The 16,442-nt window shown below is 42.5% G+C and overlaps 1 protein-coding gene across 11 annotated transcripts in view; it reads right to left on the bottom strand.

The window, feature by feature from the left end:
- Positions 1 to 9,015: 9,015 nt before the first annotated feature.
- MAGI2 (membrane associated guanylate kinase, WW and PDZ domain containing 2) overlaps positions 9,016 to 16,442 on the bottom strand; it is a 702,246-nt gene continuing 694,819 nt past the window's right edge. For 8 of the 11 annotated variants that reach the window (XM_054273706.1, XM_054273633.1, XM_054273624.1 and 5 more), the window contains one exon: positions 9,016 to 12,016. In XM_054273706.1, the coding sequence (XP_054129681.1) occupies positions 11,223 to 12,016 (794 nt within the window). In that variant the 3' untranslated portion in view covers positions 9,016 to 11,222. The remainder of the gene's footprint in view (positions 12,017 to 16,442) is intronic. The other 3 variants (XM_054273666.1, XM_054273685.1, XM_054273675.1) reach the window with 2 other exon arrangements.

Below are 16,442 nucleotides of genomic sequence, written 5' to 3'. Positions count from 1 at the left end.
CAGGTAATAAGAAAACCCTAAAAAGTTTGTTTCAAAGGGGAAAACTAATTAAAAAGACATTGCATAATGAACTCACAGAGAAGGTTTATTCTTGAGAGGATGACTGGTTGGTGTTAACTTCACCAGACATCTTGTGGATACCAGCCTGGGGAGGTTATTTCCTCTCTTCCAAAGACTCAAATTTGACTTGTTTTTAAATTATTTGATTTTCTCATCCTACTTTTATAAGTTTATGTAGTTCTAGCTTTCTTTACTTTTTATGGGTTATATTGATTGCATTACTCAAGCTGTAGGTCAGTCTGTCTAACTGTGTTGCTGTGATTTGAGTTCTTATGACTTGGTAATTTTTCCTGTGTCCATTTTATTCTGTGTTTTCATGCCCTGATTCCATCAGACATCATAAAAAATCTGGTAGTTCCCTGAGGTCACATACATGGTAATTTAAAATATTTTTTAAATGGTGCAATATTAGCCAATAGTAAGAATTCTGCAACTATGCATATTATTTATGATGTAGAGGATAAAATAGTTTTCTTTTAAAGTATTTCGGTTGTTATTATGCTGGTGAATGACCTTTCTACTGAAAGACCTTAGTGCAAAATACGCTGCTTGCATTTTTCCCTAATGCTTTTTTGCTAAAGTTCAGAAGATCAGCACTGGGTTGCAGAGTCCATTTTCTATAAATAACTCTGTATACAGAGCAGAAGAGCTTTAGCAGGGCCCTGCCTGCGTGGCTGGCACACCCTGCATGCCAGGGGCACACTCCATGGGCAGCCAGCCTGCTGTGGGCTGGAGAGGCCACAGGGATCACAGGTCTGAGCTGCCCTCTGCCAGCTCTCTGCTCTGGACACGGGTCTGTGCAGGCTTGCACTGTGCTCAGGGCACTGAGCAAAGGCAGCAGCAGCATCCACTAGGGCTGACTTCATCCCCCTTTCCCCCAGGGCAGCTCCTGTCACTGTCACATTTTCTGAAAAATCTCTTTGCCCAGGATTGTCTCCTGGGAAGCTGAGAAGCCTCAGAGAAAAATGAAAACAGTAATTATCTGATTTGCTTCTCCTGTGTTTTGCTGCTTTGGAATGTGGTTTGGACATTGTTTACCAACTGGTCATTGTTTCATTGGTTTCATGTGAATTGTTTTGACTTAATGACCAGTCACAGCCAGCTGTGTCGAGGCTCTGGCGAGATTGACGTGTTTTCATTAGTATCTTGTTAAGCTTTTTGTAAGTATCCTTTCTCTATTCTTTAGTATAGTTTTAGTATAGCATGATATGATATGATATGATATGATATGATATGATATGATATGATATGATAGCCTTCTAAGAAAATGGAGTCAGATTTATCCCTCCCCACAACAGGGGACCCCCGAAAATGCCACAAGCTCCCACCACTCCTGTAACCAATAAAAGCTGGCTGTGGACAGCTTTTTGACATACAAAGGCAAGAAAAGGGAGTAAGAGGTGTTATTAAATGAATGGGTCAATTCATACTTTGTATTTCACTAAGCTACAACTGCCTTTGTGCTTTTTAATCTATGACTTCAATATGGTCTTTTATAAAGAACATGCAATAGTTCCTTACTGTCCCTCAGGCTATGCTGGCTGAGGTTTCCTGGCCTTGGCATCTTGATGTGAGAGTGATTGTTGCTGCTGTTCAGTGACAGCTCACAGTAGTCTGCTTAGACTCATGGGGCCCATTTGTTCCACCTGAGCCTGCAATGTTTACATGGCCAGTCCTGGAACAGCGGTCCCCAATCACTTTTCTGTGTTGGCTGGGTCACCAGGAGGCAATCCAGACCTGGATGGGGAAAATCAGCATCTAATTCTGCAGGGCAATTTGCTCCAGGCCAGCCTTGGGCTGATGGTGGCAGAGCTGCTGTACACATTGATTACTGTGTCCTCCTGCTGTGAGGAAAATGCCTGAAATGAATGGGGAAATTAGGGGCAATTTGTTACTGTGTTGGTCCATAATTTATTCAATTTGGAAAAAATATATTACTTTTGGATAAATAATAAATAAATAAATAAATAAATATTCAATTTGGACTTCATCAACTGCATAAGCAATGGGAATTCCCAGGCCCTGCACATCAGAGCAGGGACACCTGTGGGGGAAGGACTGACAAAAGGTGGAGAGCTCTGGTGGCATCACCTCCAGTGACCTTGTCACCTCCACTGCCATTGCTGGGGTGCTCACTGCAGCTGATGAAGACCAGGGATGCTGGGGCTTATAAGTGGGACTGAAATATGAGTAACTTCTATGTAACTTGGAAAATCCTGTAACAATCAGTTTTAAAAACACCAGCTATGAAATGTCCTGAATTTATTCCAAAGCCATTGAGTCTGGGACAGAGCTGCTAATCAAAGAACATAATGGACCTATAAAACGATGAGGTAGAGACCTACTTGTTAACCTCACGGGACTGAAGGTGTGGAGGGGATCAATTTGGGCTGCACTTGCAATTTGTATGCCAGTGTGAAATATGCTCAAGATAAAGAGCAGGATGAGGGATGAGAGCAGGGAATTGGGCAGAGGCTGCTTGAGGTGGGTTCCCACAGGGAGTGAGGACGCTGATCCTCCAGAGTTGCTTCATGACCAGAGCCTGGGGCTGTTATCTTTCAGTTTTGTCAGACGTAAAGCTTATCGTGTGTTGAGATGTGAAGTCAGGGCAGAAGCATTGCTGGAGCTGCTCTCTTTCAGGAAGAGCACCTCACTATAAATTTGCATGCCAAAGGAATAAACAGCCAGGTTAAGGGTCTTGTACACCCCAAACCAGACCCTCAGAACAAACTGCGGTGTTAGGGAAAGAGCTTTTGCCCTTGACATGAGGCTCATTTGTAGGCCTATGGTGCTGGGTGCAGGTTGTTGGGAGGTGTCACAGGCAGGACTTGGTGCTGTAGGGGGATACAGTGTGGGTAAATGAAGGTGGTATAGAATGTAATCTTATCCCCTAAAGAGTTGCAGCTGAGCCAATTACTAAGGATTAGGAGCAGGCCTGACTTTAACAGGCCACAGCTGTAGCCAATAAGAAGAGTGTTATAAAAGGGTGGATTGGTTGGCTGAGGGAAGAACTGGAGTCATTTGGCTGCTGTGAGGACAAGGAAGAGTCAGTGCCTAGAGGAGATGCCTACAAGAAACATCAAGGAGGTAAAAAACTCTGGCAATATGGAACCCTTGCAATGTAATGAAAAGAGAACTCTTGCACTATAGTGGCAACATGGTGCCATATGCCAGTGATGCAGAGCTGTTTGTGCTGCTCCACAGACAGAGCTGGGACCCCTTCCCAGCTGGGTGTCACACAGGTGCTTCTCTGTGCTCCTGGTGCAGGGGGAGGCTCTGGTGCTGCTGTGCAAGTCAGATGGGAAGGTGCCTCCGAAAGGCTTTGTGACCTCCTGCAGCTGCCCATGGCATGGGGACACCAGCAACCAACCTGTAAAGCTGGGCAGTGCCAGGGATATTGCAGACAGGAGTCACTCAGGAGGAGGCATATTCTAGCATTCATCTTTCCTGGAGAAATATAAAAAGTAATCAATTAGTATTGTTTGTGATGTTCAAGGTTTAAGAAGTACTCTGAAATGTTCTGTACTAACAGATTGCAGTGTTCCGTGTTGCCTGCTGGGCTTATTTTTTAAAACTTTCTGGAGTGAATGAAGTGCTAATTAGAATAGGTGTTTCACACATGGTGACTGGACTGTGCTGGGAAAGGTCTGATTTTCTTCCTGAATTAAATAGGTACTTAAGTCTAGCTTTTTGTACTGCTGGTTTAGAGATGGGATGAACAATTTTCTGGTGTGTGGACTGCGATTATTTAAAGCTCTTGGCAAAGTTTTTAATCCTCTTGGGAAAGTACTAACACCAAAATTCTTTAATTCCATATATATGCATTAATAGAAACTTCAGAGCCATGGGCAGCCCTGCTGCTTAGTGGTGGCAGGAGAGTTTTGGCTGTGGTGCCTGTTGTTGTTCACTACTTTTGAGCAAAGGGCACTACAGGAAAAAAAATCTGCATTTCTTTCAGAGTGTTAGTAAAGAAGTGTAAATATTCAGGTGGCTGCAGTGACAGCAATGTCCCCAATTCACTGAGAGGGGAAGGATAGAATGGTGCCAGTGCCCTGGTCTCACTCCTGCTGTAGCTGTGGATTTGTGGTTCTTCAGAACCTTTACTCCTGCTTGCAGCTGCGCTGGGGCTCTCATTGTGATTGGGTTTGGTGTTCTTATTTTAGTTGCTCCTCCCACTGCTTCCACAGCTACATCTTTGGGTGGACAACAGGTCCATTGGTGCTATGCATGACTCCTGGGGTGCAGAGATAAAGGGAAGTATTCCAGGGATTGAATTCTCCACCTTCCTGTGCCACAGTGGTGCTGTTCCACCATGGCAGTGCCAGCCCACTGCTGAGGCTGCTCAGTGTGGCTGCAGCCCCTGGGCAAACTGAGGGACTCATTCTTGGGAGAAGCCCATCCACACCCTGGAGTCACCACTGAAGGGCAGGGGATGGCGTGTTCTCCCCTCCCAGGCATCAGCCCAGGCATTTTACTGAAATAAATTAATTCTCTTCAGAAGTGTAATCACTACATATTCTTGCTTGCTGTCCCCAAGACTTGTGGAACTTTATTGCAGCATTTGTTGTGTTTGATAGTTCATCTTTTTCACTTTTTAAGCTTGAAGAAGTTGAAAATAAAGCAGGTTAGCAGGTGGCCATATCACAGAAAAGCTCATCACTCCTCTTTCTCCCTGCACCATTTCTTGCTTATTTATTATGTTTTCCAGTTTAAACGTCTTTACACTTACAGGAGTTGATCTGTGGGTGATCAATAGCTTTCTGGATTAATCTGTATTCCTATGTGTTTTGGTTTTTTTTCCTGAGAGTGGCAGCCATGTAACTCAAAGATGGGTATTTGGGCAGTTCCTGAATGGGGATGGAAGATGCTGTTCCAGGCCCCTGTGTGGGACTGGGGGGGGGGGGGGGGGGGGTCTTTGTGCACTGGTGTTCCCCCAGCTGTTTGCAGGATATATATTTGTACCTTGCGAGCAAAACTCTCCTTATTGATTAATTGAACTGGCAGAGTGACTTATTGCCATAGAGGCACTAAAGACAGGAAGGGCACAACACAAGTTTTAGATTGGCTATAATTCAGAGATAATGCTTATGTTACTGTGTCTTGACAAGACATTTTAAAAAAGATTGCTCTAAGCTGAGGTGCCAGCTATGGAGATAAATGTGTGATCACATCATTGCTGTTAGAAACATTGAGAAAAATATTCCAGAATGCTCAAGGCTGGACTGAGCGTGTGTGCCTTGGCTCCAGGAGGGTGGTGGCTATGCAGAGCCTACAGTGCTAATTTGGGTGCTGGGCAGGGGCTGCTCTGGGTGTCCCTCTCCAAGGGAGAGGACAGTTCTGGGTGCTGTGGGACCTGTAAGAGGCCTGGGGCACTGCTGATTGGGGAAACCCAGGGCACTGGGAATATTTCTCTCTCTGCTCTGGGGTGCCCTGACCCCCAGGGGAGCACTGACTTCGACCCTCATCCATGGAGAAAGTTTCCTAGACTTCAAGATAGACTGGAATCCACAAAAGTGTGAAACAGATTATAGAGAGTAGTGCAGGTGTATCACTTGGTGGGAAATGTAGGTTTTGGGATTTTTAGTATGTTGTGGAAGGGCGCAAGATGGAGGGCACAGGGTATCATTTTGTGTTTCTTCTTCATGCTTCTTCTTCCTTCTTTTTCTTGGGTTTGGGTGGCATTTTGTAATTGGGCAGAAAAGTCCCCATTGCAGCTCTTTGGGATCAGTTATTGGGTTAAAAGGGAAAAAAATCTGGGTGTCAATTCTTAATTGGATAGTTTAGTCTTAAAAGACCTTGTAAGAAGAGATTGTTGGCCATTTTGTGCCTTCTAATGAAAGGCTGCTGAACTCACAGTAGTGAGACTGTTTTACTGATAAGAAATAATAAACACATGAGTCTGAACATGAATTACTGTCTCAAGTGCCTTCAATCCAGATCCAGAGAAACCCACAACTGGTACCCCTACAGTGATGTGTGAATCCTGGCCCAAACACAACTGTTTCTGTCCAGATAATGCACTGGACATCCCTTTGGCAGTGATGGCTAAAGTCACTGACTGTTTGGATGACAGCTGTGGATGTGAAAGTGTTTGGTTCTGAGTGTCCCCTTCTCTGGGCGCTCCACTGACACATGGTGACAGAGCCCTGGGTGCCCTGGAGTCTGTGGAGGGTGGGAGTCCTGCAGGACACAGCCATGGCAATTCTCCCCCAGCCCTCAGCAGTCAGGAGGGTGGGCAGCCTGCCATGCTTTGTGGCCTTTTTAGCAGCAATTAGAGAAATATCCCAGCTTCTAGGGGACAGAAGAGGGAAAGGCTCTTCTGGAGGCTTATGTGAAATCAGCCCCTAATGGGATCAGACATCCCTGGGCAAGTCCAAAGCCTTCTCCAGCTTTGAGCTCCATGGCAGTGTATTGAGAAACTTTCCACTTCACAGCAAGGCTTCCTTCCAAGCAAGGAGAACCCAGGAGGGTGACATCCTCATTTGCTGAGGTGTGCTCTTCCACTTTTGCCTCTGCAGTTCTGGCCCCAGGTTTCCATGGCAGCAGTGATGTACAGAAAGAACACAGAGGATAAGACAGAAATGGGCCTGCAGCTTTGCCTGTCCCTGACTTTGCAAAATGAATTTGGAGACTTCCAGTAGAGATCATGGTGTGTTGCATCCACAAACCCTGGCCTGAATGCTTGAATCATTATCAGTACAGACATTCAGTAGAGAAGATAAAGCATTATTTGTACTTGCAAAAGTGGTTACTGGCAGCATGTAGACATAGCATGCCTAATAAATAACCACTGGTGCTTTCTGGAGGACAAGGGAGGTGATTTGGGCTTCAGTGCAAGGTTTTGGGTGTGTCTTTACACTTGTATGACAGCCAGGAGTGGGTTAATGACTTGGTGTCTAATTGGTCATGACATATCTTACAAGGGGTATCTCATGTTGAGCTGCTGATGCACATCAGGTGGAGCTTGAGAGATGCCAGATGGTGACAGAGGGCCAAAAGAACAAGGGGGAAAAAAAGGGAAGGCAAGTTCTGAGGGACAGAAGGAGAAAATGGAGAATGGAAGATTTGATTTACTGAATGGTAGCAGCACTTATATCAGTGGTAGGATTAGTAACCAGTGGGGAGCTGAGGAGGAAGAGATTCAGAATGAACCTGGTGGTGATGAGAGCACATGGGATGTAGAGAGGGCTAAGCATGAGATGCTTGTGTTCAGCAGAGATGGCACAAATCAGATGGAATCTCACCTTTGATGGGGATGAGAAGGTTTTGGCAGTGGTGGCTGGCTGCAGGTTCAGATAAAAAGCATCAGGGAAGAAATGGGTCCATGTTTGAACTTCTGCATCAATTCCTAGCAGGTGGCTATCCACACTGGGGCTAAATGGTTGGCATTCCAATCACTGAGGCCATGGAACAAGTGGATACATATATGGGCTACAAATGTCCCTCCTGTTTAGGGGAGCACAGTGGAGTGAAACCAGTGCAACCTATGCTCTGTTGTAACCACACAAAGAGTGCTGTCTGTCCAGCAGGTTTCTGGAAGAAAAGATGACATCTTTGAGATCTTGTGGGAGCTATTGAATTTCCTGGCTTTTTTATTAAGTTTTTTGATGACGGTCTGCTCTTCCAGGCTCTGCAGTTTGTGTGAGTGGTCTAAGGCAGTGAAGTACTTGGAGAAGAGGTGAGCTCCAGAGCCCACATTTGCCACTGGTTAGGAAAAGGGCTGCACTGACACCTGTCTGTGGTGTTTTTTTGGTCAAAACTCCTGCCCAAATGTGCGTTGGTGATCACAGGCTGGCAGTGTGATCTTTGCTCTTACCCTGCAGTTGGAGCAGACAATCTGCATCAAAGGCGTCTATTTCCTTGTCTTGTTGCATAGGTATGAAAAAGAGGTATTAAAAGTTGTCATAATAGCAGGAGAGCAATGCAAATGCTGTACTACTATATTTAAAAGACAAGGGACATGTTATTAATAGAAAAAGTTAGACTGGATGAAACCATTTGTCTTCAGCACACTTCCCTGTGATACCTCTGGGTCTGAACCAGGCACACACCCAGATTTCCAAGCATGAAAATAGTGGCTATTTAAACAGCAGCAAATTATTTTTGAGTGTTAAATACGCCTCATATTTTCTATGTGATTATTTTAATGCAAAATTATGTTATTAGTTCAGCTGGTTGAAATTTTCTATGGGGAACATTAATCTGAAAAAACAAAGTTCTGCAGAAGTTGACTCAGGCTGTATCAAGACAAATTATTATTTAAAAAAAATATATTCTAAGGAAATAGGAAATACTTATTTTTAAAAATGCCACATTTGTGTGAAAAATACTGCTTGTTTTCCAGGTAGACATCTTAGAGTGTCTAGAATCTATAAACTGATGATTTATTTTGCCTAACTGGAGGTAAGGAGCATTTAATGAGGGGTGGATTTTTTCCCAAAAGAGGCTGGCTGGTTACCAATATTTTTACACCATTATGATGTTTTTTGAGACATTTTTTTCTGTAAAATAAATTGAAAATGTAATTGTGACCCCTGGACACAGCTTGTCAACAAAACCTTTCTAGGGCTAGTTAGAACTGCCTGATATCTGAGGTAAATATGGTTTGTGCTCAGGTTAATTCTGTGTATGTGATACATTCTCAGAAGTTGTCTCTCACTGCTGGAGTCTGGTCACCCTGGTCCTTTGTCTCCTGGATTGGAAGCAGAATAAGGGTTTAGACTTCCCCATCAAGAAAGACATTTTTCTGTATCTGTGTTGCCTCATAAGCCTTGATTGCCATTATGAAATTTGTTTGGTCACTGACATGTTTATTCATATATTGCAGTAGGAAATTAAAATGGTCTGTTCCCGTTTTTATAAGGCAGTAGCTAATTACCTGTACCCATAAGCAAGAAAATGGTTGTTTGTCAGGGTAACACTGAAGCATGTTACTCAAAATTAACACAAACTATATGCAATTGAAAAAATGAAAGATTTTTGGATATATATTTTATTTGACAGTGGTTTAGAATATCATACAGTAAACAAGATTTCTGTAAAAGTTAATTTATCCATAGTGGTGCGTTTCATAAAAATAGTTGCTCACTTACAGCCTTTCTGTGACTATTAATACATGGAATTATATTTATAGAGATAGAGCTGTACAAGGTAAATTCACAGCTAACACTACACAGAAATATTATTTGGAATGGGGTTTAGATGATGTGCTGTCTTCACAGGTTATCGATTACAGCCGCATAAAGCAATTACTGCACAAGGAGTAGCTGTGAACTGTGCAAATTAGAGTTTATGCAAGCATAATCTCAACTGGTTTTCAGATTTCATTGTTTGCTTTCTTTGTACATAAAAATAAGATACCGGGACGTGCATCTACACTACAGAAGCATTGTCCAAAATCAGATTCAATAAATTAATGGCAAATTATATTGGATTCTAGTTCAGGGGATAAAGATCTTTTTTTTTCCCATTAAATAAGAGTTTTATAAACAGCTACATGGATTTGTGCTTTTTTAAAAATTATAAATGGATTTTTCTTTCTTAAAAAAAATTTTGAAAGCTGCAAAATCCTTGACTTGAGGCTTTTCAAATAATTGGACAGGAAGAAACATGTCTATAAATTTCGCAGTCCAGTGCAATGTTTGAGACATACAGTAATGTGCTAATTTCTTGGAACAAAGCCAATCTCAATCTAGTTTTTCAGCAGAGCGTGTGAGGAACTAAGATTGCTAGTGAACAATAATTTTTAAATATGAATTTTTGACAGTACTTAACTTTACAATTTTTTTTTTTTAATTACCAATGCATTATTGCCCAGGATTTTGTTTTAATTTTGACAGACGAATAAGCACACGCACACTTACACAGACACACACACATCTGTTTGAAACAAGATAATGACTGATTGACTGAACTCGGAGTTATTTCCTGTGAAGGCAGACTGGAATGTTTACCTGGCACTTAAGGCTTAAAATTCAAAACAGACAAGCAAGAAAGATAAAAACAAAAAGAAGAAAAAAATGGAGATAGGGAAAAAATGGTAAAATGGAAACCATTTTAAAAATGGAAAAATACTGAATTTACTGAATGAGGACACCGACAACTGTATTTCAGAAACCAGTCTAATTATTGTTGACGTGTGCCTGAAAGGCACCTGCTCTGCCAAACTGAGGGGATGAGAGGTGAGAGTGTCCTAAGTAAATGCGGATGGGTATGAAACATAGCACTGTTGATAAGTGATGCTATCATCTTCTGCAGGAAGGAAAGGCCTTTCCTTAAGGAAACTGCAGCTTTTTCTCTGTAGCACTCTTCCTTTCATTGCAAGGGCCTTGCAGATGCCTGGGGTTTGAGCCTGACCAATTGGTTTGTGTGCTACCTCGCAGGACTTGGGGAACCTGTAATAAATCACTTTTGAGAATAATTTGCAAATACAACTCCACCTTAACTCCTTTCCAATGTACAGAAACATGGTTTGTTCACAAAAATGGCAGTAGAAATGGTATCACAGAAACTAATCCACTGGATTCCCCATTCCTCCCGCAGCACCCGGTGAACTGTTCTACAGGGTGCCACGTGGACTATCCCAAAGCGTTAACAGTGGAGACGTGTCATGGGTGTACAGTTCCGAACGATGCTTTAAAGAAACCCTTTAACCCCTGTCTAGATATGTCGAGAACAATTTATTTACAACATTTTAGCTCCATGAAAAGATCCTCTCTCAGTTTCAGCTTGCTCCGTGCAGTTTTATTTAAGGCGATGTTCCAGTTTGTGATTGCTCTAACTTGTTCCAGTTTCTTGATATAAAGTTTGAATGAAATCCAAGTCCTTCATGCAGTGGGAAAAAAATGCTAAAGCTACACTGCACTATCCTTCTCTGATGTACTGTCCTTCATATTGTTTTGGTTTCTTCCATAGCTGCCAAAGTCCCTAAAATGGAACTGGGACTTCAGGGTCGATTTTAAATCTCTGTGTTGACTATATGCTTTTGAACTTATTAGATACTGTGCACATTGTCATGGAATTACACACTAATGTTTTCATTCCTCAATGCTTTGTGTATATGTGTGATAGTTAAAATAAATTAAAACAAACCAATGTGAGACAAAAACTAAGAAGAATGTTCTGCGTCAGTTTGAGACAGTTAGAGGGCAACAGTCCCTTGCTTATCTGCTCATGGCAGAAGTACCAGACTTCAGGACGCTTGGTAGCTTATCCGAGCCAGGGATTTTCCACGGCCCTGGAGAGACCGTTGCCTTTCGAACTGTGGTGTTGGTGCTGCGAGTGCTGATGGAGTGGAGATGTCCCTTCCTGGGGAACTCACTGGGTTTCCCATCAGGGTCCCTCTGGCTGTGGTCCGTATCGCTTCCAGGCGAGCTGCAGCGGTTGCTACCGTAGGTCTTGGTAGCTCCCGTATTGGTCTTGACATGGTCGGGTGCTGCAGCTGACTTCTCACTGGTGTTTGTGGATCTGTGGTCTCTTTTGCTAAGAGATCCTCCTCTCTTGCTTTCTGGCTTCCTCAGCCTCCCAAACTGTTCATCACTGCTTCCAGCACACATGTGCTCTCTTGCGCCAGCCTCGATCATAACGCCGTGTCCCACCGCTTTGCTTTCTGAGGTGGGCCTGCCACCATCAGTGGTCTTATTTTTGCCTCCTGAATATCCTTTCCAAGAAGCCTCTTCGTGCTTTGACCTGTCTACCTTTTTAGGACTTGCTGACCTTTCTCTTTGTTCTCCTAACCTTTTCTTTTTGTGACCGTTCACCGAAAGCTCCTTTGGTTTCCTTACATCGTGTTCCCTCTTGATATCCCATGTTGGCTCTGGGCTTATCTGGTGAGAAGGGTCAGAGGGTGGGGCTATGTGTGATGAAGATAATGGTGAGATTATGTCGTCGAGGGAAAGAGCTACTTCCGGCAGACCTGGGGAGGTGGCAGAGGGAGCACTCCAGGAGTTTGGTTCGTCTGTTGTAACAACAAAGAGAAGAGAGTTAAGGGCGTATCCAGCACACAGAGTGTATTTATTGCATGTATTCTGAGCAACACTGACTCCCAAACCGTGTACCAGCCTTAAACCCCTCTGCTTCAGCTGAGGTGAAACTCCCTCAATTGTGGAACCAACAGGGAGAAAACCAAAAATAATCTCTCCACAAAAAGAAAAAAAAAAAAAAAAAGTACAGGCGACACAAGGACCTCAAAGCTGGTGGTAACTGCAAATGCTGGAAACCCTGGTCTTTTTTTCATACAGATTCCACTTTCCTCTGCCTATGTTAAATTATTCTTAAAATAATAAAGGCACGTGCTCATGAAATCAAATAGCCTCTTTTGTAGCTGTATAATGGATTTCTTAGCTGGGCAATATCAGTGCTGTCTCTGAGGACAAATGAGGACTTTCTGCCATCTATTAAACATGTCTCTACAAGCATATAATAATTGACAAGAATTTGTAGCTCAGATAAGGTCATCATTGAATTCTGTCTCATATTTTTTCTAAACAGATATAGTATTGTGGTGTTTATGGCCCCACAATTCTTACAGGGTACATTTACAGCTCTGCCTTTATATCACAGTGTCAGCTGCTGAGTCTCCTGGTTGTGCATTTTGAATTTCTCTTGGTTATTTAGCCTCAACACAATATGGTTGGTTTGTGCAGATCCTGTTTGATTTAGCCAAATGAATGTCTCCTTTGCTGAATCACGATGATTTTCCTAATCCAAACCAGAATATTCTGGGATGCCTTTCTCTTGTGTATACATCCTCATTTCTTTTGATTAACTTTCTGGCAGAAAACAAATCAGCCATGATTAATGACAGCATGGCTACCATTCTTACCCATCTACTTAGAGGTGAGAGAAATCATTGAACTTGGCTAATGTCATTCCCTATTTAGCACCATTTTAGCTAGGCTTTGAACAGTATGAGGAATAATCTGTCAGAGATGAAGGACTGTCTCAGGAAGCCATGGAAACGAGGCAGAATTGTGGCAAGAGCTGCATATTTTATGGGGAGGAAAATGTAACCTTCTAGCTAAAAACAAGCGTGGACTTCTTAAGGTCAGGACTAGTATCTGTCAGTGGTATCAACTGCCCTTTAAAAGAGTAACATGCTTTTTCTCAGTGCTATGGCTGCTTTCAAATTATCATGGAGACTCACATCGTCCCGAAAAATGGAATAGACTCTACTGCCCAGCCTGGGATCTGCAGCTTGCTTGACTAAAACAGCACTTTTAAGTTAACAGCTGGATTGAGTGATTGCTGTCTTGCAGATAAAAATAGGAGGGACAATAGTGAGGTGGGTGACGTAAAGGGAGGGAGCAGCACAGTTAGCTGAGGAGCTATTTATTTTCCCAGATGGTGTTTGTCATATGCTTTTGCATAATGAGCATATGTGTGGAGAGGATTAGCATTTGAGAGGGGTAGAAAGTACAAGTTCTGTGTAAGACAAATAAACACTGAGCTGGGAATCTAAATGGGATGAGGGTCTCAACTGAATTTAGAAAAAAAAGAAATCACACTTTCTTATCCTCCAGTTAAGGGTGACTAATGTACCATCTGCTCCCAGCTTGGCACTCAAGCAAGAAAAAATAAGAGGAACACTCATGCATGTAGAGTGATCAGCTCCTAGGAGTTTGCCTACAAAAAGCATTGACTTTGATGGGCTTGTTCTTCTGCACCACCAGCCTGGTACAGGCCCACAGCCTGTGCCTGATGGGGGAAGCAGAGACCCCACTCTGGGTCTTCTTCAATCTGAAATCCAGGGGATCTCATTTTATCTAATACTTGAGCCAGGGACCATGCACAGAGTCCAAATCACTGAAGCTATCCTGGAACTCAGCATGAAGCTGCCTACGTGCACCAGTAAAGTACCTGAGCAAACTGAAGAAGCCACGCTGAGCTTTGGAAATTTAAGTTTATACTTTTCATGGCATTGTCACTCCTACCCAGGGTAGAGGTGGTGCCAAGGGTTGGATCAATGTATTTGTCTGAACTACACTCTTCTTTCCTAGCTGTCCATGAGATGTGGTTTTTCACAGTTTTTCAGTGTCAGTGAAGAGCAGTGGCCATTATCCAATCTCATGTTAGGCTGTGAGAGCTTCTGATTACAGAAATAGAGTTCTGGTTCCTTTGGGTAGTATCAGCTACACACCAGAGAAAACACCAAATAGCCTGGAGCAGCAAGATGCTTTGGGGTAACAAGACTGCCTCTGTGGAAAAGGTACCGCTATGCTCAAATCAGCTGCTTCTCCTCCAGGAGGACAACCTAGGGGTGCACCATGCAAAGTGAAGGTGTCAAACATGTCTTGTGGCTCCTCTGAGGCACAAAGGATAATATGGTACCAGTTATTTGTAGGATGCTCTGGAGAAGAGACCTGGAGGTTAGTGGCCTGCTGCTTTATTGCCTGGAGATTACAGAATTTCTTCTGTTTTCTGTTTTAAAGGGGATGAAATAACAACCAAATGTTGTAGTGAGAAATCATAGTGGGTTAGAATGTACTTCAACAAAAGTGAATCAGTATATCTCTTACATATACTGATTTATAAGTATAGGTGTCTATAAACTGAGAAATGCCTAGTGTCCAGTTATTATTTGGGATATTATATGCATTACTGGATTTTATCTCTCCCCCAGAAAACCCTAGGTAAAAGACAACTTGGCCAGCCAAGTAAGAAAACTTGTAGCCACAGCTTTTTTGGTTTGGCTGTGGGACAACCCCAGGTGGGTCACTGGTTGCACTGTGTTTAAAATGCTTGCTAGGAAGGCACCTATACATAGGTTGTATTTCCATTGGTTATGGAACAATGCTGCCATGGAATAAAACTATCATTTATATTCTTTGGCAATATAGCATTTGCAAGTAAGAGGAAAACTATTTTCTTTAAGGTTTAAGTGCCATCAGTCTGAGATGGTGAAACCCAACCTAACCTGATTTTCTTTCAAATGAAATGACATTATATTATAGAAAGTCATCCTCAGCCTTGGTAGATGTTAATTTCAACAAGCCATTGTTGCAATATGTCACTCACTAGTGAGAAGAATACTAATGCCAAGGTGTTGTAGCCAACTTCCCTCTAATGTATGAACATTGTGGAAAAGTGTAAAAATTACTAGAGCAAAGCAAAATGCAGGAATGTAAGTAATTTGTTGCTCAGAAAAAAAAACCTTTTAAAGAGCTGTGTTCAAGCCATAAGGGTTCATTTGAAATTGTTCAACCAGCACTAAAATGATTGCTTCTCCATAGCAAATATAAACAGGAGAAAAATGTAAAATTTTATCCTGCAGAGCAGTTAAACGAGTAATTTATTTTCATGATTATATGCAGTTTCTAGCTACATTTTTGAGAGTTATTAATATTTCTGAATACTTTTTATTCTGTTGGTCTAAGGCTTTTGATAAAACCTTTGAGTTAATTGGGAACATAACCTGCTTTTACTGTCTGTTATTCCAACACATCTCAAAGCATTTTGTAAACATACTAAACCAGAGACAGAGCATTGATTTTACTTTGTTCTTCCTTCATCTCTGTGAGGAACTGAAAACAATATTTGTTTAACAGAGCATGAACTACTAATGCCCAAACAACTTGCAAGCAGATGTGTAGAATACTGCATTCAGTTACAACTGCTGGAGAGATAGTTTTGAACTTCTTTCTGACTTTGTCACCATTGATAACATTCTTACTGTGAGAGAAATTGGTTTTCAAAGGTATACCTCTCACTGAAGGCTAATAGATGCCTGCCTTCTTTCTATGAAGGGAGAAAATCTCCCTTGACCTACTAATTTAGACAAGACAAACGAGCTGGGAGCAGCACTATAATCTGTCACTGTGATGGCATTTCATTTGCTGTAATTTAGTAGGTGTTTGCTGGGTGGCTTTTAGTTTCTACAAGCTACTGCAGCACAAGTTGGTGGCACTTCTCCATGGGATGTGTAAGAATGACTCACCTACGAGCAGCTCCACATAACTCCCCAGCAAAGGAGTAAATTGCTAACTGAGTAAGAACCACCACAGACACAAGATTGAGCGTGTGGGAGGACAAGTGGGAGATGAGCACAGCCATTCTGGGGCAAGAGTGACACAGGGAAAACATCAGGAACAGAAGTTTTCTGTCTAAAGGGGTTTTGTTTTTATTGGAGGTAGAGCTGCCACATACATGAATTGTTTGTTTTGCTCTGTCAGCTCTCACACATTCACTGGAGTGGAAATGAGGGTACTGCTCTCATGAGTCTATTGCTCCTGTCTGAACTGTTCTGCCTGGATCCAGTGCTTGCTGATGGCTGAGCCATGAGAAAAAGAACCCTGGCTTTGGTCCTAACAGAGAGGAGAGCAATGCCCATGGACCTCTGATTTGTGGCTAGGTTCTCCCTTAGCATCAAAATATTTTTGATAATC

This window comes from Melozone crissalis, unplaced genomic scaffold (assembly GCF_028551555.1).
Source record: "Melozone crissalis strain CALT ecotype California unplaced genomic scaffold, PUWL_Pcris_2 ptg000004l_1, whole genome shotgun sequence".
NCBI classification, from domain to species: domain Eukaryota; kingdom Metazoa; phylum Chordata; class Aves; order Passeriformes; family Passerellidae; genus Melozone; species Melozone crissalis.
The sequence above is the reverse complement of the archived record's forward strand: the minus strand, read 5'-3'. Positions and strand labels throughout refer to the sequence as shown.